The sequence below is a fragment of the Ursus maritimus genome, unplaced genomic scaffold (genome assembly GCF_017311325.1).
Source record: "Ursus maritimus isolate PB19 unplaced genomic scaffold, ASM1731132v1 scaffold_1, whole genome shotgun sequence".
Lineage (NCBI taxonomy): Eukaryota > Metazoa > Chordata > Mammalia > Carnivora > Ursidae > Ursus > Ursus maritimus.
The window spans coordinates 42,842,283-42,869,492 of NW_024423343.1; the positions used below are offsets into that span (position 1 = coordinate 42,842,283).

The 27,210-nt window shown below is 41.4% G+C and overlaps 1 protein-coding gene and 1 non-coding gene across 3 annotated transcripts; one reads left to right on the top strand and one right to left on the bottom strand.

Annotated features, from left to right (window-relative positions):
- The first annotated feature begins 649 nt into the window (after window positions 1-649).
- Window positions 650-27,210, top strand: NEMP2 (nuclear envelope integral membrane protein 2). Of its 2 annotated transcripts, XM_040642783.1 has the most exons (9): window positions 650-1,141; window positions 10,685-10,800; window positions 15,928-16,159; window positions 16,295-16,367; window positions 17,491-17,584; window positions 18,413-18,527; window positions 20,768-20,993; window positions 24,119-24,295; window positions 24,995-27,210. In XM_040642783.1, the coding sequence occupies exons 1-9, from the start codon at window positions 1,027-1,029 to the stop codon at window positions 25,116-25,118; spliced, it is 1,272 nt and encodes a 423-aa protein (XP_040498717.1). In that variant the 5' UTR covers window positions 650-1,026; the 3' UTR covers window positions 25,119-27,210. The 2 variants fall into 2 exon arrangements, with proteins under 2 accessions (XP_040498717.1, XP_040498723.1); XM_040642789.1 differs by lacking the exons at window positions 16,295-16,367; window positions 17,491-17,584 and having other exon boundaries at window positions 654-1,141; window positions 18,459-18,527.
- Window positions 8,736-8,872, bottom strand: LOC121099952. The gene has a single exon (XR_005831678.1).

Here is a 27,210-nt window from a genome sequence, read left to right on the forward strand (position 1 = left end):
AAAAAAAAAAGGCAATATAATTTACTGACGTCTGCAGGTTCTATACTCATTATCAATATTAAGGCCACTCAAGATATTTTTTCCAGTTTTATTGAGATATAACTGACATATAATATTGTGTAAGTTTTAGGTGTCCAACATGATTGATATATGTATATATTGCACAATGATCATTACAGTAAGATACATCATCTCACATAATTACAAAATTTTTTGTGTGATGAGAACATTTATGATTTACTCTTAGCAACTTTCAAATATACATTATTGTTAACTTCAGTTATCATACTGTACATTACATCACCAGAACTTATTTATAATTTTCAGTTTGTACTTTTTGACCCCCTTTGCCCATTTTGCCCACATTCCCCCACCCCCTCCCTCTAGCAACCACCAGTTTTCTGTATTTTTCTTTTTTTAATGCAAGCTAATTTTAACACATGTTTTATTGGTAAGGGAACGTTTTACAGCCTCTTTATGCTGAAATGTGTTTAGGAGCTTAGACGTACAAGTCAGTGTTACTTAAGCAACTAAATTGCCCGTTATTGTTACAAACGAGAAGGAAAATAAAAAAAGGAAAAATAAACTTTTATTTGTAAAAAAGGGGGTTCTTGAAAGGTCTTTCCCTTCATAGAGCCTCTGAGAACTCAGCCCTAAAACTCCGCAGGTGACACACGGGGCAAAGAAGTTTTGGGCAAAATTGACAGAAGAGTGGCCCCCTCCTCCCACAATTTCCACCCTGGCGCAGAGACTGGGACTGGGATCCGGCCCAACTGCCCCAGGGCAAGACGAGGCCCGGAAGCCCCACGGCTTGGCCAGCCGTGCCGCACCGCGAAGGCTAACGCCGAAGCTTCGTGCCGACTCCTCCTCCGCTCCGGGAAGGCGGGGCTTCCGCCTTTCCCGCGTGCGGGTCTCGCCCTTCCCTCCCCCGCCGTAGGCCCCGCGCCATTTCTGCTACTAACGGCCGAACCGGCACCCAAAGGCTCGGGCCGCGGCAGAGCGGCACGGAGCTGGTGCCGGGGCGGGATGCGGCCGCCCCCGGGGCGGTGGTGGCTGCTGCTGTGGCTGCCGCCTTTGTCTACACCGCCCGCAGGCGCTGTGCGCGGAGAGGGGGAGGAGGCGGCGGCGGCGGCGTTGTCAGGTAACCGCGGGCACGGGCGGCGGGCGGGCGCGCGCGCGCACGGGCTCCCGGCTTCCCGGGCTCTCCTGCTTCCCCCGCGCCCAGCGGGCGCTCTCTCGGCCCCCGGCGGCGGCGAGGAGCAGGCAGCCTGTTGGGCGCTTCCTCGTCTCGTCAGGCTCACCCCGCGGGCGCGGCCGCCAGCCGCGGCAGGCCCAGCCTCCCATTCCGCCTGCTTGGGCTCCCTGGTCTCTTTCGTGGCATTTGGACACTTTTCAGATTTTAGTGGAAGCAACCGCAAAGTCCAGAGTCTAGCCCAGTTCCTTCGTTTACAGAAGCAGCCACCAAAGCTCAGACGTGGTTTGATTTGTCTGAGGTCACACAGCTAGTCACTTGCACGGCTGACGCCAGTCTCCCGACGTTCGACACAGGACTTTTGTATAGTACATCAATTTATGTTGAAAACTTCAGTATTTCTCTCTATAGCTATTACTTTGGACTCAAGACAAGAGAGGGTCAGAGCTTTGGATTTAGAGTTAGACCGAAATTCCCCTGCCCCTGACTAGCTCTGTGACCTGGAGCAAGTCATGCTACTGGTCACATGTAAAACACAGTATCTGACAGGATTGTTGCGATGTTTAACGTGTGCACGATGTTGCACAGGAGACAAGAAATGGTAGCTGCTCATAGTGGTGTTATGGCCTCTACGTGGAGTGCTCTCAAGATTCTGGCACGGAAGGGGAAGTCAGGAGTTCTAACTCCAGAACTACTACTAATACGCTAAGAGCTTAACATTTCTGGCTCCTTCTCTACCCCCCACCCCACCCGGCATAAAACCCTTTAAAAGATTTCCTGGAGTTTTTGTCCACCGACTTCTCTTCATCTCATTGGCCACCTCTGTTTGCAAGGGAGGCAACCAAGTGTGGTCTTTTATGCTGGGCGTAGCATCTCCTCCAGTGAAATCCGGGTTCTTTGTCTAAGGATGCAGACAGGATCAGAATCTGCCAGAGCTGCCAACTCATGGGAATCTGGCAGTGAGTTACACTTTGGGGAACTGTTCTATACCAGTTTTCATTGGACAGACATTTGTTGAGTGTTTACTAAGTGCTAGGCAGTGTTAAAAGTGCTTTAAATGCATTATCTTATTTAATACCTGTAATAGCCCTCTGAGGGTAGGTACCATTAATATACCCATTTTATAGATGAGGAAAGGCAGGCTTAGTAGTGAGAAATGTAACCAGTCTATGCTGATGAAAAAATAAATCATAGATGTGTCTAAGAAGGAGGGTTTCTGAGCATGGCAGCAGCCAGAAAATTTTAAGTAGCCCTGGGCCGACAGCCAGAAACTTGACTTCTAGACATTTGTTACATCCGCCTATCCACTTGTAGAATTACCTTGGTCCAGGCACTTAATCTTTATGGACCATGGTTTTCTCATCAGTAAAATAAAGTTGTTCTTTGCAGAATGGTTTCCAGTATTTTCCTCACATTTTTATTTCCTTCTGTTAACCCAATATTTCTCATGTTTGTGTTACAACATTTGGTGTTAACTATGACTTCTTCTATTTTGTTAACCAAAGAGCTGCATGAATGCTTATCAGAACTACTGTTCTGCCCAAGACATGCAGGATGTACACTGAGTTGATAAAAGTCTAACCCAGAGCCAAGAAAAATGGCAACTTATGTAGCCTTAAAGCAATTCTTGCCGTTCCAGATATGCTTTATGGGACAGGCTGTGGAGCATCCTGGATCCTGTGGTGTGCCAATGACACCACATTGGAACCTCTGGACTAGACTAGGTCTAAGGAACATTGCTGCTCTAAAAGTGGCTTTATGAGCTGAGATCAAACAGCTGGTCCTTTCATAATAGGGGCCCATCTCTAACATAAGAAGCTTGGATTAGATGATACTTAACTGTTGTAAAATTCTGTCTTGAATGCACACACCCTTCCATAAAATAGAGAACATCCAGAGCCAGGCCAGCTTTCTGTCACCCTATTTGGAGGAAACTCAGAGGCAGGTGACACAGGAGACGCAGGTAGTTGGCTGGCTGAAAGGAAGAGTTGTTATTCATAGTTTGCAGCCACCGGGAGAGGACCCTAGAAACCATGTGTTGTCTTATGATATAGTTCAGGCTACTGTGTTGAATTCCCAGGCTTGAACTTTACAGCGATAGGCCATTTGAAACCACAGCTTTCAAATTCATGTATGGAGTAGAAAAATCAGTCCTTGAAGTTAAAATCAGCCTGAATGTGCATCAGCGTGTGCTAATTTCAGATTCATTCTCTATGAACATTGTTGGAGAAACAAAAATCAAGATTTATGTTCAAGTCTGGTTACAAAAACTAGTGTTAATAGAATAGAGAAAGTTACCTTCTAACTTTGGTGCTCCATGTACATTCCTTTGAAAATGTGAATTTATAAATAATACCAAGAAAAATTCTTCCTTTGAACTTTCAGGAGCTAAGTTTTGTTGGTGTTTGCTTTTTGTTTTTCTTTTTTTCCCTCTCCTTGTCCCAGTAGAAAAGCAGTAATAGGCCAAATGGAGAAAATGGCAGTCTAATTTAGTAAGTGATTTTATTATTCTATTATAGTTTCTTCTGAAGATATTTTCTTCCCATATGAGGGCCATGTAAAGGTTAAATTTTTAGAAGGAACATTGCTGAAATACTTTTTATGTTGGAGGTTGTTTAAGATCTGCTAAGATTTGAGGAGTGTTTGTGCTTTTTATTTTTAGCATATTCTGTAAGTAGGTTTAAGTACTACCTGCCCTTTTCTGAAGTTTTGACTGAATATTTTTACCTTATGTATGACTAAATTTTTTAACTTTAATTTATCCTTTTACATTTAGGAAAACTAATAAATGACAAAAGCGGTACGAAGGAGTAATTTTAAATGTAATTTATTAGTTAAAGCAGGTAATAACCCATCTGTCCCTTTTTTATATAAGCTACATGGTCTTAAAATTAGATTGAGTATTTATAAATTGAGTGCTATTTAAATTGAACTAAGGAATCTAATTGGGTAAGGTAACCCTGACTCAAATCCTTTGGTAATGTAAATAGTTGTCTTAGCAGTTGGGGCACAACTGTCCAGAAAGTCAGAAGTTAGGTTTATTGCAGAATCAAGAGAACCTTCTAAGGACTGCAGGGAGTTACAGAAAGTGATGACCGTTTCGTGGCTTAGAGACACAGCCTTGCTGGGGTAGGCATAGTAAGGATGGCATTCAGGGCTGGCCCTGCAGATATTCCTAGATGCTTAGGAGATGAGGCAGAGCTGGGATAGCCCACACTTCCAGATCTTTCTCTGGATCTGGAATCAGGTCTGAGGAAGTGAATACCTAGGTTATGGGTCACCTTCTGGGATAGAAACATATTCGGCTTCTCCTGGAAGCAGTAGCTGTCCCTAGGCAGCTATTACTCTCTTCTGATCAAATGAGTGATTATTATTACATTTTTTTCTGAATCCCTAGGAATTCCCATTTGTTTTCTAGATTGCATTGTGAGGGGATTTTGTTGATATTGTGATATCTTTGGGTTTGCCTACATTACCTCCAGGAAGTTCCATCTTAGCAGAATGAACCAGCAAAGACCCAGGCCACGAATAAATGATACCTGCAGGCATGCAGGCAGATTCCCAGACTTCAGGGCTTGAAGTGTTAGGGCTTGAGCAGCTGATGGAGTTCAGATAAACAGTCCAGCTGGCTATATCTTCTATTTCCCACCCTTAGGTGGAGATGAATAATGGAAGTAGAAACTATATAATAAAATGTCTCTAGAAGAAGCCTAGATAACAATCTTTATTGTCATAGTCACTGTCTTATGCTTAGCCCAACTAGCGAATGGCTTAAGGTTTATGTGAACTCACATGAAGCTAGATTTGTAGTTTCTTCTGGCTGTGTCTAGTTCCTTAGATATTTGGGAGTTCTTGTGTGGATTGAATGAAATTCATCTCTGAAGAGAGTTAATAACAATGAGGGGAGCCAGAGGATACCATGAAATGCCAACACCTTGTCTGTTATGTCTCATATATTGTGTAAATTTGACATTAACTTCACCTCAACAGCCGGAAGCCACTCTGGAGAATTCCAGGGAGAACACTTATGAGTACCATATGAGTAAAACAAAAACAAGCTTCGTGTCTCTTGCTTCTCTCTGCCCTCCTCTATCTAGGGAGGATAAAGAAGAAGGTCCCTAGCCCAAGGGATCTTAAGGATTGTAGCTTTCAACCCTGTAGTTAAGGTATATTGATGATGGAGTAGGGTGAGGGGGAGATGTAGCCTGTGGGTTCCGTAGGTGGGATAGCAGTGACACAGGCTGGATAGGGGTCTGATTACATCAGGTTGCTTCACGGGGAGAGTCAGAGTGCACCTCCTTTCTTTTTTTTTTTTTAAAGATTTTATTTATTTATGTGACAGAGAGACAGTCAGCGAGAGAGGGAACACAGCAGGCGAGTGAGAGAGGAAGAAGCAGGCTCCCAGCGGAGGAGCCCGATGTGGGACTCGATCCCGGAACGCCAGGATCACGCCCTGAGCTGAAGGCAGACGCTTTAACGACTGCGCCACCCAGGCGCCCCAGAGTGCACCTCCTTTTATGGTGCTGACCGGTACTGGGCAGCCTATTACAAAGATAGCGAGGCTTTCATTGTCTCGGTTATGCATGCCCAAATAACCCACTAACCCCCTCAAATTATAACACACATACAAAAGACAGATATTTAAAGGCTGGGGATACAGTAGTGAACATGCTGTCCCTAACTTTATGGAGAGACAGAGTATAAACTAATAATAATATGAGGAAAAAATAAAGCAGAGTGAGAAGAAAGTGGGTGAAAGGAGTTGGAGTGTGCCATTTTAGACAGTGGGGTCAGAGAAGGCCTTCCTGAGAAGGTGACGTTTGGGCAAACCTAAATTATCCGAAGGAACAAGCTCTGCCAAAATCTGGGGAGAGCAGATTGCAGGTCAAGGAATCAGCACATAGGAAAACTTAAGGCAGGAATGGCTCAGCATCTTGAGGGCAGGAGGTTGGTGTGGCCTGAGCAGCTGAGAGAAGGAAGAGTAGAGGAGAGAGTGCCAGAGGTACTAGGTCCTTGGAAGGGAGGGTGGATTTTATTATGTGTGCAGTGTGAAGTCATCAGTTTTGAGCGGGTAAATGATGTTCTCTGATTGATCTTTTAAAAAGATCTATATGGTGATTGGAGAATGGGTTGTAGGGGAACATCATAGGGCGATTCTGGAAGCAGGGAAACCAGCTAAAAGGCTATTACAGTAATCCAAGTGCAAGGAGACTGGCTTGGATGACAGAAGCATTTACTTCTAAATTCAAATTATTGCACTATACTTAAATTACACCATCTTGCTCTTAAGAGTTACAGATACCAGATGATTTAGGAGATAGTGTTAGGACCAAGTGGAAAAAAACCCCATTGGAAGGCAGCATTTGTTTGCAAAGTTCAGGTCCAGAAAGAGGATATTCCCTCAAACCACTAACAAGAGGAGTAGTTCGCTGTTGTTATGGGAATTGATTCCTCAAAGTAGAGGAGCCCACTAGGAGAGGTGATGCGGGGAGCAGCCCTGGAGCCAACCTTAAGAAGAGCTCCTGGCATTGAACACAAGTGTGGTATTAGGGGTAAACCTCAAGAGAGAACTGCCTGGAAGTTAACATTCTTACAATGGCGTGGGGCTGCCGGGGTCTGTGGACCTGAGGCCTCCTCCCTTTTACCTGTCCTGTTGGAGTGCACTCCCTTTCCAACAATAGGTAGGACTTCCTCTCTTTTATTGAGGACCCCCACTGTAACGTTGTCAACTCTCGCCACCTGGTGTAGTCCGTTTCTGCTCAAGAGACGCCACAGGAGGTTCTGCCGAGGCAGAACATGGGCTACCAGAGGTCAGTCAGTCCACAGCCCTCCTTCCAATCCTACCCCTGCTATCACTAGCTGAAGGCTTTTAATGTGCTTTAGTTGCTCCTGTGCTCCCAGGTTCTGCACTGGCTTTGATATTGTCCTTTCTACAGCTGGCTGCCAGCCCTTGCATGTCCAGGAGTGCCCTCTCCCCTGTCCAACCCATGGCCAGGAGTCATTTGCATCTCAGATATACCCAAGAATTTACCTCGGCATTGTTTGCTTTGTGTTGGTCACGCTGGTTCTGCATTCTCCTTTTGGTCTTGTATATAAATAGGCCATGCAGGGGGATGCATTTTTAATTTTTAGTATCCTGTATTAAGCAGAGCGCCTCTAGACTTTCCTTCACATACCTTTTTGAGACCTGTCTCTTAGAATCTTGTATTTGCATCTCAGACTCTCAAACTCGCAAATTTGTTGGTATATTTAAAAAATATGCATTTTCTCACAATGTTAAGAGTAAAGAGTAAAGAGTAAATGATCTGACAGTGTCACAATGGAAAATACTGGATTCTCATGTAACTTTCCTGCTTTGTGTAGCTTTGTAACTTTTATGCAGTTACATTGGTGGGTATTCTCTGCGTCTTCTCCCCAAGTCTGTCTTCACTTTCTCCAGCTGAATGCTTAGGATGCTTCTAGCTGGGACACGGATCTATGTGGGCTTATTCAATATTATTCCCTAAATCGTTGTAATTGTTGACTAGTTACTAATTACTCAATCCTTCCCCAACTTTGGTGTAGTGGGTTGAGGTTTTTCTGGAGCAGCTAACCACACTTTCCTTGGAGGAGATGGGGGATAGGCATAAGGCGCATTTCTCTGTGTGCGCATAGCATTCTCTGTGCCTGTTCCCTATTGACAGATGTAGCAGTAGCACCCTATCCTGGATCCAGAAGAATTTATGACTTTCAGTTCATTTTACTTTATTTTTTTCCCCACAGAAAGTGGTTTATTGCTTTTAGAATAAAATAAGATGCTTTCAGGACTTTTGTTGGTGAAGAAAAACAGAACTTGAAAAACTTTTCTAAAACATTATTTTGTCAGCTGACGGAAGTAAGCACTTTAACATAGAACACTTCCCACTTGCAACTGTGTGGAGCCAGAGCTGTTGGACTCGATAAAGCTAACCCCTTAGAAGCGGGGCTTGTGCTTGTGGCCGCTGTACTGAGTGTCCGGTCTCACCTCCTTGCCCTGATGCCTGCAGAGCTCCCTCTTCTCCAGCACCCACTCACAGCTCTTCCTCGCCACCCCGCTCCTCACAGTCCTATAGTGGATATACTGGAGACGCGGCTCTGAAGAGATGGATGGAGCAGCCTGGCTGGTACCCAAACTAATCCAGGCAGGGAAAAATGAGTTAGGTAGCCTCCGATGCCCCTTCCACAACAAATTACCCACTTTTGGACACCCTCTCCTCCCCCAGTGATATCCCCTGGGGCCAAAGCCCTTGTTTAGTAGGAGAGCAGGAGGTGAGCAGCTCCACTCCCTCAAAGGCATCTTCGTGTAGATGACTACCTCTCTAGATGTGTTTCTTAGGTGTTGCCTAAGGGGCAGGCCGGGGGCCAAGCTACTTTTGGGGCAACACAGGCCAGGATCAGCTCGTGAGAGCCTGGCACTATCCAAGGAGAGCTAGAGGCCCCATGCCTGGTGCTGCTACTTCAGACCCTAGTCTGGCTGGGGGGTCAGCCTGCCTGGTATAGACCAAGTGGGCCTCCCAGCAACTACAGGTGTCTGAGGCAGGAAAACAAGCCTGCCAGCATATGGCACCCCTGACAGTGATCCTGAAGGGCGGATCTTGGCCTCCGACTGTGACTGGGGAGGAAAGGGCATCTCATTTCATTTTAAATTCAGATACAGAGGCAGCCACAGAATAAAATTAATCCCATTACTTTACAGTTTTCTTATGCTGTTTACCCTCTAATAAAGTACCTGTCTCTCCTCTTCTGTATATTAATAGTATATGGTGTTGTGTTATGTATTATTTATATGTTACCTCTACCACACAAATGCACATATATTTATACACACAGATACAGACACACATATGTACCTATTTCTGTCTCCAAATTTCTCCTCAGCTGCAGACCTATCCATCTTCACTTAGTCCCACAACCGAAACTCAATTATGTCCCAAATTGAACTCCTCCCCCTTTTCCCGCACAAGCGTGCATCTTCCCCAGTGTTCCTTATCTGGGTGAAAGGCCTCACCATCTTTCCACTTACCGGAACTTTCATGTCATCTTCTTGCTCTCCCTCATCTAATGAATCTCCAAAGTCTGTTGATTCCAGTCCTAAGTGGTCTTTAATCTGTTCTTTTTCCCTCCTACCTGATTCATTTCTTGCTTAGATTGCTTCAGTAGTCTCCTTAGTGGTTCTTGTACTTTCAGTCGTCTTCACCTCTAAAATTGCACATTGCTTATAGAATGCTTTTTCTAAGAACAACTGTGTACCTATTATTTCCCTATTAAACTGGCTATTCTCTGTTTGTTCCCACAGATCCATTCTCTGTCCTTCCCTCCCCTGCTCGGTGCCTGGAAGCTGACATCTGTGGATTGTATCACCTGGGCTTCTTTGTCTTCTGGTTCCCATTGGGTTTGGCCAGTGAGAGGTCCTGATGGGAGGGCAGGAGAGAGAGGTTGAAGTAGTCATACCTTCATTCCACCATCCCACATTTTGGCAATGACTGCATCCTATTAGACTGCCCTCCGGGCTTTAGTAGCTCCAATAACATCGAGTCCTACCTTTGCCATTTCAGGCCTAGGGATGTTAAAGGCTTCCTGCTATTGTTGATGTCTAGGAAGTTCACAATGCCTTAGTTCACAGTGTTAATGCCTTAACTCTGCCCATTTCCTCACGGAGCTCTTTAGTCACACCCTTTGGAGTGTCAGCAGTTTCCTGCTGAAACTTTGATGCTTACCTAAAATTCTTCAATACTCTGCTTTCAGCATGAAGTCCATACTCCTTAAAGTCGTAACCATTGTTTACCTCTCTACTGCAGATGCTGAAAGGCCCTCATGTATTCCCCACACTCCATCCTCAGTGAATGACTGAACGACTTCCGTGATTTCCCTCATCTCCACGGTTTTGTACACACTTACCACCCTCTAACCTGTCTTCTCTGTCTCGTTGCCTCCGACTTACCTTCAGTACTCCACTCACAGTTCCTCTTTTCTAGGAAGCTGCCTCCAATTCTTGCCCTCTACTTCAAGATTGAAGTACCTGTTCTCTGTGTTCTTACAGTGCCTTCCATATATCATAAGAGTATTGACACCAGACTGTAATTTTTTGTCTCTTTCCTGTAGGTTGAAAAGACTGAAGGACTGTAATTACCATGTAGAAGAATTCATTGGTTAGAGAATGATGTAAAAATAGCATTATTCTTGGGGCGCCTGGGTGGCACAGCGGTTAAGCGTCTGCCTTCGGCTCAGGGCGTGATCCCGGCGTTATGGGATCGAGCCCCACGTCAGGCTCCTCCGCTATGAGCCTGCTTCTTCCTCTCCCACTCTCCCTGCTTGTGTTCCCTCTCTCGCTGGCTGTCTCTATCTCTGTCAAATAAATAAATAAAATCTTTAAAAAAAAAATAGCATTATTCTTATGAGTAAAAAAGAAAAAAAAAGATAAGATTCTGAGAAATTAAATATCTTAGGAAATATATTCTCTATTCCATCTCTCAGTTCTAAGGTGTAAAGCTCTGAAGGAAATGGATTTTATTGAAACTTCTGACTCAGGCTGTTACTGCTACAATCGAAATTCTCAAATGGAGTGGAAATACATGTGGTCAACTATGCAGGTAAGATCCTACATTTAAATCATGTCTTAGGAACTGAGAATTAAAATGTACTATTTCAAGAATGAAAAATAGCTTTTATATGACACAGAGCAGTACATCAGTATGAAAGCTGACTTGGGAATCACATAGAGTGGCCCAAGGGAAAGGGTCATGTGGAAGGGACATTAACTCCTCATACTTTCCATCAGCCTTTCTCTAAACCACTCCAAATAAATATGGTATCTAAGAGAGCACAGTGTGCTTGCTGTTCAGACACAACTCAAGACAACACCCTCTCTCCTACTTTCCAAAATAATTGCTATCCCAAGCCCCTCTCTGATCCCAGGCATAGCCAAGATAATAGTTAATCTCAGTAGCCTAGTACTTTCCTTCATTCAGCACTTAACATATTTATTAAGTACTTGCTAAGTGCCAGGAACTATTATAGGCTGTTAGGATACATCAGTGAACAAAACAGATCCCTGCTCCTGTGATGTTTATACTCCTAGAGGTAAGGGATAGGCCATAAATGTAATAGAGAAGAAAATTATAAAATGAGTAAGTGCTATGAAAAAAGAAAATGTAGAGTAAGGTAAGCGGAATGAGGGAGGTGGGGAGCAAGTTATATTATAAAAAGAGTGGTCAGGGTAGTTCTCGTTGAGAAGGTGATATTTGAGAAAGATTTTAATGAAGTTAGTGAATTACCAAGATAATATACCAAGAGACATATTCTAGGCTGAAGGAAGAGATAGGACAGCATCTCAGAAGGCACATGATATTGATTTATACTGTTACTGATAATATACACCACTTTTATCGCCTGGTTAAGGTGGCATCTGGCAATTTACAATTTTACCACGGTACAGTGAGCATTTTGCCCTTTGTAATAAATGAGTATTTTGAGGAGATAATGTGAAACTATGTAAATACCCTTTCCCTCATCAAATTTTCACTCCCTAGTTTTATCATCCATTGTTGATGCTTGCATGAATCAGTTATCATCATGATGTTTATCAAACGGTCATTTTCTGGTTCCATTATTCTTTCTACATTCATCAGCATTCTTCAATAAGGAAGAATTTTTTCCTCCTCCAGTTTATTTATATCCATATTTATATTAAATCCACAGATTGCCAATTCATTCAGTGGATTACAATCCATTACTTCATTATTTATTTTGATATTCAAATTGTCCTAGATTTGACCCGGAAGAGCCCCTTCAAAGTAGCTCATGTGTCCTTTTAATTTGTGCCTGTCATTTGAGCATCTTTTGGCAAACAAGATGTTCCAGGCTTATCTTACAATTTCTTAAACCCAGCTCTGGAATCATACGTTTTTTCAGGGAGCATTCAGAGTTAGGTGTGTTTATCAGTGCTTCGATACCATTGTCATATGTGTACACACAGATATATACACCCATACACCTGTGCATGTATCTATTTCTGTCTCTCCATCTGTTGAAAAACGTGAGTTCTGATATATTCTATACTACTGGGTTCATTCTAATCTCTCTCCTTGCCATATTTGTAACTTTTCTCTGATGTGGAGAACCTGGTTTTCATTATTCTCAATATGTTGATTTATTTGCCTGATGCTAGAATAGTAATTTGTTTTTTATTTATTTCTTCGTCAATGTTTGTTCAGAGTGTGTTTTACCTCTAAATACTGTGCTCCAAAATTACTTAGGTTAATTCATTCCCACGTACCCTCCTTTAATATGGTTATATTATTCATTTGAAATATATTTGGTTTTATTTTTTTCCATTTCCATTTGAAATATATTTGTTTTTATTTGTTTTCAGGGTTTTTCCTTATCTTAGTTGATTTTATTATCATTTATTAGTATGTATGGTATTAATATGGTTTAAAATCACAACTCTGTGCGGAAGTATTCTCAGAGAAGTGTCACTCCCCCTCATTAGCCCTTGTGGGTAGTCAGTCTTACTAGCTTCTGTATGTCTTTCCTGTGTTTCTTTCTGCAAAAGTAAACAGTGATGCATGTTTATAGATAGTGCTAAGGAGTGAGTTTAGATGGAGGACCAATAGCTGAGCCTGGGTCAGTCTTATATATAGGGAGGAGGAAGGAGCCAGCAGAAGTGAGAGAGGAGGAGGACAAGTGAAGATGTCCAGGAGGCTGCAGGAAGAAGCTGTTACAAGGAGAAGGGAATGATCAGCAGTGCTAAATGCTGTTGATGAATCAAATACGATGACTGAATTGACCATTTGATTTAGCAACATGGAGGCCGCGTGACCTTGTGAGGGATAGTCTGTTGGGAATGAAACACGCAATGATTGGAGAGGGTTAAAGAGAGAATGGGTGGAAAAGAACTGAAGACTTCAGGTATGGGCAACTTTTTCAAAGAATTTGATTGTAATGGGAAGCAAGGGCATAGTTGGAAGGGAAAGTGGGTCAATAGAAGGCTTTTGTCCCCCCCAGTGGGAAAAGTATCTACGTGTTTGCATGCTGATAGTGATGTAGGAAAGATGTTAAGGTTTAAAGCCAAGAGCCAAGCAAGAATTCTTGAGACATCTTTGGTGCAAAAGGTGGTTTCATTAAAGCATGGGGCCAGGACCCGTGGGCATAAAGAGCTGCACTGGGGTCATGAGTAGTGGCCCATTAAATACTTTCAAGTTGGGAGGGGGTTAGGAATAGCATCTCTAAAGAATTTTGCAAGCAAGGTTTGCAGGACCTTGAGGGGGCTAGCTGTTGTTGTGAATAGGTCATTTATTACTGTCTAATAAAATAGTCATGAGATCCTCCAGATGTATATTGGTGGATCGTATGCTTGGGGATGATTACCAACATGTATTTTGGGGGGTAGAAATAAAGGAAGTTTCCAGAGGAAATTTTTATATATTCAAGTAGATTCATAGGATTCTGGGAGTCCAGCTAAGATTGGCTTTTGCCCTTAGCAAAGTATTAACATTGAGGCAGCTGAGTTTCTAGAGGAATGTCACTCTGCTTGTTTCAAGGACTTACCAGTGGGCTATTTTAGTAAGGAAATTTAATTTTTCTTTTGCCTTTGTTTCCCACGTCAATAGGAATGGTCCAACAGAGAGGGAAGAAGTATTGGTAGGATGTCCTTGAGTAGACAAAGGTGGATCTTGTGCCTTCAGAATCTCCTTTAAATCTCCTCTGTGGCAGAAAGTTCTTCCCAATAGGCAAGAAGCAGACCACATGCCTGCAGGTGCCCACCAGTGGTTGGGAAATGGGATAGGAGCCTGTTGACATCGTCCTCTTCCATTTTCAGCCAAGAGTGAGGATGGGGAGGAGGTGTTGGTATTGAGGAAGGAAAAGCTATGAAATCTTTGTTGAAGAGAGTGGAGCGTAGATAGGAATGTGTGGTATGATCACCTGTAGCTTCAGGTCCCTCTTCGGGTTCACACCCAGGGGCCTGAAGTCAGACTGATATGTGTTTATCTAGCACTGTTTGGTGGTGCAAATGCAAGAGTGGAGAGTTGGATTTTGCAGGTGGGTGTGACAAAGCAAGAGCAGTGCAAAGGAGTTAGGGGTACAAGCAAGGGAATGATTTATAATGATTGATTATGGAATTTAGCTGGTAAGAAGGGCCTAAGGACATCAAATGGGTGAGGAGTGGGGGAAAAAATGCTTGATCTAAGGCTTCCTGGGGTTGAGGTCCTATAAAGGGCATGCTGGAAAAGTAGGAGGTGGTGGTCAGCCAGTGGGATGCATGAAACGCGTAGAGGGCCGGTAGTTTGGTAATAACAATGTCCAGGGTGTGGCCATGGGCGTGATTAGCTGAGGTCAGGCAGAGGACTAGAGCATAAGAAGGGAGGAGTCAAGATGCCGAGAGTCAAGAGTATTTGGAAGGAGTTTGGTGTATATATTGTGCATATTGAATCCCTAAGATGTATGACAGGAAATAGTATTGGAGAGATAGCAATAGTGAGCCAGGAGAAATGAGGGTAGGGAGTGGCTATATCACCCGATACCTGAGATTCAGAGCTGGTGATCTCACTCCCCTTTTCTGGCTCACCTTACTCTTGGACAAAGAAAGGTATGAATAGAGAGGGATAGACAAAGGCAGCAGCACAATTGTCATTTAATGATCACTGGTTTGTCACTGTCTGCTTGGTACTGTAGCTAGTGCTTTGTTGTGAGTCTTGAATAGGACCTGTGGTTGGGTTCTTCTTTAGGAGGCATGGGAAGAGAAGCCTGAATTAAATATGCTCAGCTGATCCAGAGGAAGTGCTTTTGCATAAACACAGTAGAAAATGGTAGTGATAGAAACCCCATTATACCCCAAAGATACAGACGTAGTGAAGAGAAGGGCCATTTGCACCCCAATGTTCATAGCAGCATTGTCCACAATAGCTAAATTGTGGAAGGAGCCGAGATGCCCTTCAACAGATGACTGGATTAAGAAGATGTGGTCTATATATGCAATGGAATATTATTCAGCCATCAAAAAGTGATTTCTCAACATTTGCTGCAACATGGACAGGACTGGAGGAGATAATGCTAAGCGAAATAAGTTAAGCAGAGAAAGACAATTATCATATGGTTTCACTCATTTATGGAACATAAGAAGTAGGAAGATCGGTAGGAGAAGAAAGGGAAGAAGAAAGGGGGGTAACAGAAGGGGGAATGAACCATGAGAGACTAGGAACTCTGGGAAACAAACTGAGGGCTTCAGAGGGGAGGGAAGTGGGGGAATGGGATAGGCCAGTGATGTGTATTAAGGAGGGCATGTATTGCATGGTGCACTGGGTGTTATATGCAAGTAATGAATCATGGAACTTCACATCAAAAACTAGGGATGTACTGTATGGTGACTAACATAATATAATAAAAAAATATTAAAAAAAAAAAAGAAACCCCGTTATAAACCAAGTAGTTTGCTGCCTATTGCTTTCTGCCATCCTTTTTCACATGTCTCTTGGCCACAAGGACTTGCTAGAAGAGGGAGTTAAATCACCTCGGGGAAGAAACATCCACTTTGCAAAGTCTCTGTGCTCCAGCATGTTTGAACTAAATACAGATCTGTAGGTCCATCGATGGGATCCCCGGAGTTGTGTACATCTGAATGTCTGTTCTTTATCCTTTCTCTCAGGCTCTCTTTATTCCTCGGCTCATGATTTTAAGGAGCTTATGTATTTATGGATTTGTTTGTTCTCATTTTATAGGTGAAAATTACCAGTTCAGGCCTGCTTAATATTGTATATATCACAGAAAGACATAATTGTCAGTATCCAGAAACCATTCTATCTTTTATCAAATGTATGATTCATAATTTTTGGACACCGAAGGAGTCTAATGAAATAACCATAATCATCAATCCATATGGAGAGACCATGTGCTTCTCTGTGAAGCCTGTCAGGAAGATATTTGTCTATACAATTAGTGTGAATCGAAACAGTAAGTCTGTTTTCATTACACTTGATTTTCTGTATTTAGTTTTTCTGGAGTGACATTTCAAGAAATTGACTTTTCTCTTCTTTTACTAGCTACGTTGACACAAAATCTTTGTTGTGTGTGTCTTTTTTACTCCAGTTGTAGATTTCAAACTCTTCTTTGTGTTTGTGGCGGGCATTTTCCTCTTCTTTTATGCAAAGACGTTGAGTCAGTAAGTATTCATTTTTACATGGTTAATTTTGTGAATTACCGTTTATCCTTTTAAAAAGAGAATAGGACAGTTTTGATCCTATGCTATATATTTCCACATATATAGCTTGTAGTTCTTGCTTTAGGTTTTACAATCAGTGGGTCTGAAGATAGTGCTTGAAGGGCCTTTAAAAACTAGTAACAGTACACATGATATGTGTGTATATATATATATATATATATATATGTGTATATATATATTACAGAGTGCTTTTACATGCATTATTTTGTCTTACGTATTAATATACATTTTTTAATCTGATTCTCTTAACAATTATGTAAGCTTTGTATTATTGTTCTCATTTTATAGATGAGTAACCAACATTCATTTCACATGACTAGTTCTTCCTAAGGCTGAGATTTATACTCAGGTTTTCTGATGCCGGATGCCTTGCTCTCTCTATTAGATTCAGGCTGCCTCCAAGATTTGTGGCTCTGATACAGAAAGTTGAATTTAACAAGTATCTGACTCTTGGATAAACATATTATCCTGATACTTTGTGTATTACAACTTCTCTCATGAAAAAGGAGTCTTTTTCCAATAATATTTTAATTCTTAGCTTGTTATTCTTAATATTGTTTATCTTTCTCATGGTATAATTAAGTATGTTTAATGTAATCCGTGGCCTTTAGAAACCAGGATAAAGCTTGGACTCAGAGGAACTAGGCTGCAAGCCTGAATCCACCAGTTGGCAGATACTCACTTGGGGATGGTCTTTAACTTCTTGGTGGCTTCCTTTCTTCCTCTGAAATTTAGACACGGAAAGCCATTTCACAGGGCTGTATGAATGCGTGCACAGCTCACAGACCAGCGTCTGCTACATGATAGGTGCTCAGTAGTTCTTCTTGCATCAGATTCTAAACATAGAAAGTAACTCAGACATTTTGTTTTGAGTTAGTGGCAAGCTATTTACCATAAATTTCAAGTACAGACTTCATTTTTTAAGAGTAGGGTGTAATTAAAGCTACCATCTGAGTTTTTCTCCTTAGTATTCTTTATGGCTACTGTCATCAAGTTAAACATGGTTTTAATAGTGAAAGTGCTGCTTAGCATTTAAATGGCTTTTATCTGCTTGTCTTGACAGAAGTCCTATTTTCTATTACTCTTCTGGGACTGTGCTAGGTGTTCTAATGACATTAGTCTTTGTCCTGCTGCTGGTGAAAAGGTTTATTCCTAAGGTAGGCATACTGTGTATAAATGAATAAAAGAGGGAATGAATAAAAGAGGGAAGCCATGATCTCATAGACATGAAAAATTGATCAAAGTTAATTCACATTGATTGTGACAGTTACTAATTCAAACTGTATTTCTATATTGTATAAACTGACTTTAAAATGTATCTTTTTCTAGAGTTTCCATTTTTATTTGTTATTATATATACCCTAAAGTAAGTATTAAGTTTTGGTGATACTTTTTTTGAGACCCTTTTACTTTAGGGTAATACATTTTTCTTAGGAGTGGCAGGGGACTGATCTATGCTGTGTAGAAATTTGTCTTGTATTAGCAGAGCTGAGGAATGTCATGATGCTGAACCATCAAGGTCTTGAATAACTGCATTGCTACATCTGGAGATTTCTTCATTATGAGTTCCCTGAAACACCTTTAATGAAAGAATGCTCTGCACTTAGTTGAGGATAAATATTAGTTCATGGTGATAATGCTGTGATACTCTGACTGAAGCTTACAACACCGGCATTATCTTGAGATAAATTTCTTCTTTAAAACAGTGCTTTTCCAACTTTAATGTGCCGAGGATCCTGTTGAAATGCAGATTCTGACTCAGTCTGCCATAGGGCCTGAGGTCTGCATTCCAGCAAGCTCCCAGGTGATGCCGATGCTGCTGGCTCATGGACCGTAACTTTAACAAGACTCTAGAGAGTATCTTGAATTGACTTCAATGCAATTTGAAGTAGAAGTTTCTAATACAAAGGGTTTATTTGTTTACTCCTATTTTTGTGAGAGTGAATGAACCAAAAACTGTGTCATTTATTTTTTTCCACACACAGTATAGCACCTTTGGGGCTCTAATGGTTGGTTGTTGGTTTGCTTCAGTTTATGTTGTGTGCCAGTTGATGGAGGATCTGAAGTGGCTATGGCGTGAAAACAGGATATATATATTAGGTAGGTAATTTTTTAAAAATATGTCCTTTTATCAGTAAAGCTGAAAAGTACAACTGGAGGCCTTCTTTGGAAATATGTTTTTCTCCAACATCTAAATTTTCCTTTTGAACTAAGGAAAAGTGCTATTAAAAATATTTTATTTTATTCCTACAGTTGATGATTTCAGTTCATTAGATCTTATTTTAAACTATTTCTCTATGACATCTTTCTTAGTTTTCTGTACTAATGATCAAAAGAGCAAAGAAGTATTTGTTTCTTTTGACTGCCTTTATGCCATTGAATTGTGGCTAAGCTCTAACCAAGTCTGATTTGTAATGAAAAAAATTCTCTGAAATGTGGCTCTTTCTTTTTCTTAATATATGCAGCATGAAAGGTGAGAAATTCTAAATATAAATGACTAATGAAAACTTGAATTTTCAGAAACAGAGAGGCTATTAAGAAACCACTTGTTCGTATTTCATGTAACCACAAACAACTTTTTATAACTTTTTATTTATTTGTTTTAATTGGGAAATAATGGAAAATGGGAGGATCAGTTTTCTCCTAACCCCTAAGCACCAAATTTTTCACAAAAGTCCACCCACCCAAAACAAAAGCAGTAAGTTTTCTGTTTTACTTGAAGATTTTATGTCTTTAGCTCACTCTCCTTTTTTTGATAAAGTATTTTTAAAAAAGATTTATTTTTTTTATTTGAGAGAGAAAGAGTGCATGCACAGGAGAGGGGAGGGGCCGAGGCAGGAGAGAAATCCTTAAGCAGACTCCCCGCTGAGCTTGCAGCTGGACAGGGACTGAGCTGCGGGGCTCCATCCCAGGACCCTGAGATCATGACCTGAGCTGAAATCAAGAGTAGACCACTTAACAGACTGAGCCACCCAGGTGCCCCTATGATAAAATATTTTTTAAAGTAAATTATAGGTATCATGGTATGTTCCCCTAACTACTTCAGTAAGTATCTCTAAAAAATAAGAGCATTTTCCTCTACAGTTAAATAACAATTAAGTCTAAAAAAATAATAATTACATAAATTACTCAAGTCATGTTTAAATTTCCTAAGCATCCTTGATGGTTGATCTGTATAAGGGGGGGATATAGTCCAGAACCATATTTTGCATCTACCGTGTCTCTTAAGTCTTTTTTAATCCATAACAATTCCTTTTTTCATTGCTGAGACCAATCTAGTTGTCCTATAGAGTGTCCCGCTTTCTGGATTTCTCTGATTACTCTTTTGTGGTGTAATTTAACTTGCTCCTCTCTCCCCTGTATTTTCTTTTCTTTTTTTTTTTTTAAAGATTTTATTTATTTATTCGACAGAGATAGAGACAGCCAGCGAGAGAGGGAACACAAGCAGGGGGAGTGGGAGAGAAAGAAGCAGGCTCATAGTGGAGGAGCCTGATGTGGGACTCGATCCCACAACGCCGGGATCACGCCCTGAGCCGAAGGCAGACGCTTAACCGCTGTGCCACCCAGGCGCCCCTCCCCTGTATTTTCTAAACTGGAAATTAGATCTTGAAGCTTGCTTAGATATGAGTGAAACACTTTTGGTGGAATACATAAGAGGAGATGTGGATTTCACATTGGATCCCAGCAGGAGATGCAGAATATCGCATCTCCCCACCATTATTTTTTTTTAAGATTTTATTTGTCAGAGAGAGAGCACAAGCAGGGGGAGCAGCAGGCAGAGGGAGAAGCAGGCTCCCTGCTGAGCAAGGAGCCTGATGCAGGACTCGATCTGAGGACCCGGGGATCATGACCCCAGCTGAAGGCAGCTGCTTAACCGACTGAGCCACCCAGGCGTCCCCATCCCATCATTATTAATGCAGAAACTGAGCACTGCACTAGGGTGCAGCCTGATCCCTCCACTCTAAAACTGTGTTTTCCTTTTTTAACTAGAAAGTAAAAATTAAAAAATAGGGTTTGTAGCCAACTGTGATATATGCTGAGGCTTAAATCCTGACCAAAGCAACGATGATAACATTTGTCCATCTAGGACTCTGGACTAAAAAACAGATATATATCATAATAATTTATTATTAAATAGCCTTAATTATTACAAAAGGCAGCGTAGTATCTCACATGGAAGGAATAACTACCCCTGTATGTGTTTTTCAATCTTACTTCTTCGGAAAAAGAAGTCATAAATATGAAGGCTTTCTGATATGTTCTTAGCTTAAGTCAAGGCTTTGCCAGGATTTTTCCTACAGCTTCTCAAGTTCAAATTTTCAAGTTCTGCTTTTTTACAGGCTATGTCCTAACAGTGGGATTTCTCAGCTTTGCTGTTTGTTACAAACACGGGCCCCTTGTTGACGAAAGGAGCGTAAATCTCCTGACGTGGACACTGCGGCTCCTCGCCCTGCTCCTGATCTATTGTGGTGTCACCGTGCCCCAGTGCTCGTATGCAGTTATGATCCTCGTCCTGTCCTCCAGGAGTCTGCGCTACCCACTGAAAGCATTCAGTTATATGACGTGGTGCGTGTATTTTTTTGCCTTGTAAATTTGACATTTTGAGCTCTGGTTTTATTTATTGTTTTGGTAAGTTTCTTGCACGTGTCATATTTAGTCTCATAATTAACTGCATTTCATCTGGAGATTTGAGAGAGGAGGAGGATAGAGAATCTAAGCATCGAATCCCATCTCCATTCTAGTCTTCATTAATCTTTCAGAGGACTTTCCCAATTACTAAGTAATTACAGCTCACCCAGAATTCACTAAAATCAGTAGCAAAATTACTTGCACTCTGGGTTGCCTGAAATTTCTACTTTCATTCTACATTTCCTTTCATTAGGGCCCAAGATTGCTTTAAAGGTATTTGTTGTGCTTATGAAATAGCACTAGAAAAATTACTGAAATGTATTATTTATGTGTAGGACCTTTTTTTTAGGTTTTAAGTTAAGGCTTAAGCCCTTTAAAAATACAGAAAGAGAGATGAAGTAACTTTTATTGCCACAGCTTTATTATGTCTCTTCTTAGTCATTGAGTCTGAACACCTGTTTTCGTGTCAGGTGCACAAACGAAGGAGATAGTTTCTCCCCTTGAGGTGTACTTGTTGAGACAGCAGCATACCTTTCTATATCTCTGAAGTGTTAAGATATACCTGTTCAGGGACTATGGCACATAGAGATCAGGAGAGTTTCTGAAGAAGACATTACTAGGCTGAATCTTCATGAATTAAAACAGCCAGGTGAATAAATGTGGAAAGGACTTTCCTGACAGGGAGAAGGCCCAGTCTGGTAGCATCATGAGGCCGGTGAGCGAGGTGGGCATCTGCAAGGTTGTGGAGGCTTCACAGGCTGTGTTAAGGAATCTAGTCTGATCCTGTATGTAGTGGAGGCCAGAAGCCATTACGTATTTCAGGCGGCATTCTCTGCCTACTGCTTGGACCGGAGTTATAAATCCAGTTGCTTGGGGCTGGTACTGAGTGGGTGATGCTGAGCAAGGGTAAGGCAGTGGGGCCATCATGAGGACTGTGGGAAATTCTGCAGTGCAGCCTCATCAAAAAGGGGGCAGTTACTACTCAGCTTGAGCTGATTGTTGCCATGTAGGAATATGGGCCCTGCCTTGCCAGATCTTCTGGTTTTTATTTTTTGGGTTTTTTTTTAGAAAAGCTGGGAATATGGATTTGAATGTGAAATCTTAGTATTTTTGAATGTTGGCAACTAATATGAAAATAAAAATACATTCAACAGTCAAGATCAAAGCAGAGACCATGAACCTCCCTGGGTGGCAGGATGTGGCCCAACTGCCTTCTGGCACAGAGAGTGTATGTACCTAGGAGGCCCCGAGGCAGTGACATCACAGCGGTGCGGGCAAGAGGTGATGAGGGCCTAGAGTCGGGCTGTGAGACAGTGAGGTAAACCTAGCTGAGAAGGAGACTCTGGTAAGTAGTAGTTTATGGATCTGGGACTGCATATGTAACCATGTCACAATGTTAAAAATGTACCAGTGACAGGACAGGGCCCTTGTGCAGAGAATGCTGGCAAGGCTGAAAGGCAGCAGGGCTGGGTCAGAGGGGCTGCTGTTAGCTGCTGCTTTCTGTCCTATCTCAGAGGCCGACGTGACTGGGATTACCAGAGGTCCCTCTGCTAGGAGGAGGCTGGCCAGTCCACATCTGCCAGCCCTCTGGCCTTTGGCCAGGCTCGTGGCTTTTAAACATCCAGCTGCCCTGCCAAGTGTAAAGTGTGTTGTGTTATCTGCATGATGGTCCTTCTATGCACTTGCTATGCATTCTGTTAACATGAACCTAATACAATGTTTTGTAACTTCCTTAGCTTTTCATTTTGCTAGTAAATAATTATGTGAAGAACAAAAGGATAAAACAGGAACATACAGGTTAAATTACAAACCAGAAAAATAATACCTTGATTTGTAGAGTATTTTAGTTTTACAAAGAGCTGTTTGAATATATCCTAGCATATGGTAGCTACTGTCTTAATTATCCTTGTTGAACTCTCACTATAGGCCACTCACTGTGCTAAGCACTTTACACAAAATACACAAAATATTTAATCCCTACAATGACCTCATGAGGTAGATGTTATTGCTTTCACTTTGTTCATATGAGCAAGTGAGGCTCAGAACTGTTATTCACAGTTGACACAGTGGAGAAACCTCAAAGCCGGGACTGTGCCCCAGTCTTCTGCTCAGAGACCAGTGGTTTTCCTCTAGGGAGACCAGGCTAGGTATTCAGAAAAGGAGAAGGAAATAATGTCAGTGGTGCCCCAGTCTGACTCTTCACACCATACAATCTTTAAAATGTTAAGGTTTTTTCAGGTCCCAACCCTCAAGAGAATATATGTTTAAACCACCTCCTGGTAATTCTTATACTCATCTAGATTTGGGACTCTCTGGTTAAATTAAATTTTAAACCGCCCAAGAATATCTTAAAAAACTCATTGATAAATGTAACATATATGTTAAAACCTTATCGTCATTGCCATTTTTATGAGATTCTTCCCTTTAGGACTTTCCTGATTGGAAAAAAAAAATTCCAGTTATGAGCTCCTTAGTATGTAGCGAAGGAGGAGTTATTTTAAATTATTGTACATAAACGATCCTTGTACAATATTTACTTCTCCTCTCTAGGATTAGTCAGAATCTCAGCCACTAGATGGAGGCGATATCCCACAAATCCTCCCTTCTTTTTTGTCTTTTTTTGGGGGGGGGCGGCTAGTGACTAAGTGGTCATTGATTCTACCAGGTCTCTGTAAAAAAGCATCTCAAAGAATTGCTTCCATTAGTGCCCAAGATAATGAGCAGACCAAGCATAAAAGAGCCAGACTTTTAGTGGTCTGATTGTGCAATTAAAAATCACTGAGAAGAAAAATGCAATTAATATGTCTCTCGGAAATTGAGCCTCACATTCCTAGGAACATAATTTAGGATGGTCCAGGAAGAGAGGAAATGTACTGTTAGGCCCAAACGGTGCACGTTCTCTATACCTCAGTCACGGTAAGAACCATGGGAGTACAGTGTGACATCAAGGAAGTTAAGTATTACTGTTCCTTTCTAAGAAATGTATTTTTATAAATCTTAAGGGTTGAATTGAACAGTCAAATATGACCAGGAATCTAGCAACCAAATGCCACATGTTTTAGGAAAATGAAGAAATGGTTTACATCAGAAAAGCTGGTGGTTAAGTATCTCACTGAAGACGAGTACAGGGAACAGGCGGATATGGAAACGAGCAGCGCCCTGGAGGAGCTGCGCCGCGCCTGCCGCAGGCCTGACTTCCCAGCGTGGTTGGTCGTCTCCAGACTCCAGGCTCCCAACAAGTAAGCCCGGCTCAGCTGCTTGGACTAAACATGGGTTAGAATGAGTGTGAAAATACTGTGGTGGTTTGTTACACGTACCTCAGACTAGGAACAGACTCCTGCCCTGGGTAACAGATGGTGTGGAGGCTGTCGGAAGGTCTGCTTTTTCTTCAGTGCCCTGCCTTGCGTAGAACTGCCAATGTCGGGACAAATTCTCACCTGACATGTTTGATAGGGAAGGCCAGAAAGATAACTTACATGTGGGAAGTTACTGGTATGGAAGATCATTTTCAAAGTTTACCAAGAAAGACATCTTTGCCCCAACATCTTTTTCCTTACTGCTTCCCCTTCTTCATAGCTTTATCCAAATAACAGTGCCCTCAAATTAAACATTGGAGGGGGAAAGTATTGACGTACTAAAATAACAAATGAATCATGAATCTAATAAGAAAGAGAGAAGGAATTAGAAAACAGGAGTGGGTATGTTCAGCAGCACTCAGTGCTTCTAAGTCTGCCTGTTTCTCTGTTCTTTTCCTGATTATCTCTAGAAGGATCACATAAGCCATTGCCATTTTTATATCCAATGTATAAATGGTGTTCTTTATTGACATAAAGTCAAATTTAATTGAAGAAGATAAATAACAAGAGAACATGTTATCTTCCAAATAAACCTTCCTGTGATAACACTAACTTTATTTAAAACAAAAACATACTTATTAGATTTGCAGACTTTGTTCTTGGAGGAAGCCACTTGTCACCTGAAGAGATTAGTCTACATGAAGAGCAATATGGTTTTGGGGGTGCCTTCTTGGAAGAGCAGCTGTTTAACCTGAGGACTGCTTGATGACCGCCTGTGCATTGACTTCATTTTGGACAAGGAAATGGGTTAAGGGCAAGGATCCTGTTAACGTTGGGCAGAACTGTTCTAGGGAACAGTGGCAAAAGCATTTTCTATGGGAAGGAGTCATACTGGAAAGGAAAACTGACCTATATGGAAGGTAACGTTTCATTCTTGGGGAGTTCTGCTACTTACTGTACTATAGGTAGCCATCAAGATTCTGTGAGAGTCATTACCACTTTCCTTGAATGAAGACTTCCCTTAGGAACAGGGGAATCATGTTGATCTTCAAGGAGCGAGTTAACACGAACTTCTGCCTTGTCAACGCCAGGACATTACATCTTCTCTTAACCTTCAGAACCTGTGTCAAAAGACTGTATTGGTCTTCCTACATGCTATCAGTGTAAGTGCTGGAAGAGACCTGAGATACACTGGACCAGTATTTTCCAACGTATAATCCACAGGACGCTAATAAGCGCTAGTCAGTAAAGGGATTCTGAGGTCATCTAAGATTGATACAAAGTTAAACAAATGTACTGTAGGACTTCTCAGAGCCATTAATGCTGATGCACATTGTGAATCTCCTAAAGAAAAATTGTGTGCAGCAGTTTGACTTAATTTGACCACAGAACCCTTTTTCATGAAATTAATATTCCTTTGAACAGTTTAGAAAATGCTAATGGTTGCAGAATTGAGGTTTGGGAGGTTAAATAACTTGTCGAAAACTACAAACTAGAACTCCAACCCTAGTGTTTCCTACAACTCAGGGTTAAGAAGAGACCTTCAGAGGTGAGCCTAGGGGCCATCTCCCTACAGCCTTGATCTCACCGTATTGGTGACTTTTTTATTTTTTATTTTTTAATAATGGACAATTAGCTACTTGATAACTACAGTAGAGAAGCATTTCTTAAGATATTTTAAAGCTTGATAAGATCTTTATAGACATGTAAAAATTAGAATTATTTTCTGTAGTTTTTTGTATGTTGAAATTGAAAACTTTCAACTTCTTAGGACATTTTGAGTTGACTGGTCCATTTTTACAAATTTAGTTATATATATTTGCAGTAGTTTCCTACAAAACAGATTTGTGATCTTTCTTGAGAGAACAAATCTTTTTTTCGTGATTCTCCAGAGTGAAATGAGGGACTGACTATAAACTTTGACCCTGGGGAAAGAAGGCCAAACCATAAGAGCTGAGAAAAGATATGAACACGGGAAAACAATCCAAGGGTTAAGATGTGCTAAGTTGATTCACTTTAAGAATCAAACATAGCCTTTTTTTTTTTTTTTTTTTTGCTGTGATGGGTTCTTAAAGAATAGAGGCATAAAGAATGAGGACTCTCCTTTTACTAGAGGAAGGGATATGGAGGAAGGACATACAGAGAATTTAGGAGCCGCTTTCCTGAGCCAAGTTCAGTAGAGTGTTTCTAAATTGTTGAATAAAGCATGGCTCCCGTTTGGAACTTTCTAGGTTGATTTTCAAGTGATATTTCCTCTTTGAAACAGTGTGTCAGTGTTTTACAAGTTTCTCTTTTGGCCAGGTACCTCTTAATATTAGGAGCTTTGCAATTTTTTGAAATGCACTAAATTCAGTCTGTGCTTTCACATAGACTGATTCAAATACCAAAGAATCTTCCATTCAAATTTATGATTATGATGAGGATGTTTTGTAAGTATCAATGGTTCTAATGTCATTTTTGTTACAGTTCAATCTGATTTTTTTATAATTAAATTTATTGCTGATCTAAATGTATCAGATGTATCAATGCTTGTGCTCACCACATTCACCTCCCAGGAGGTGGTTTTTGACAGAATGTGTGTGTGAATAACATGTGAACAATCAGCTGGAGTTCCCAGGGGCTGTCCCAGCCAGACCCCCTGGGGCTTACCTTTGCCAGTTTGAAGAGGTGCTGACTACAGAAGGAAGCAGCTTCTCGTGGGTCAAGCTGGATGTAACCATCACAACAAAAGGAAAAGAACAAGAGTCTTCCAGATACTGTTTTTCATGTTTATTTTTAGAGGAAATCATGGATTTGTCAGTTTCTGTTATGTGAGAATGGTGAGAAGCTGAACAATTACAAGCATTACTTGTGATACA

Coding starts and splice junctions, on each gene's coding strand:
- NEMP2 (XM_040642783.1), top strand. CDS start 1,027: ATGCGGCCGCCCCCGGGGCGGTGGTGGCTGCTGCTGTGGCTGCCGCCT. Junction 16,368..17,490: donor TATGCAAAGACGTTGAGTCA/GTAAGTATTCAT, acceptor TTGTCTTGACAG/AAGTCCTATTTTCTATTACT. Junction 17,585..18,412: donor TGAAAAGGTTTATTCCTAAG/GTAGGCATACTG, acceptor TTCCACACACAG/TATAGCACCTTTGGGGCTCT.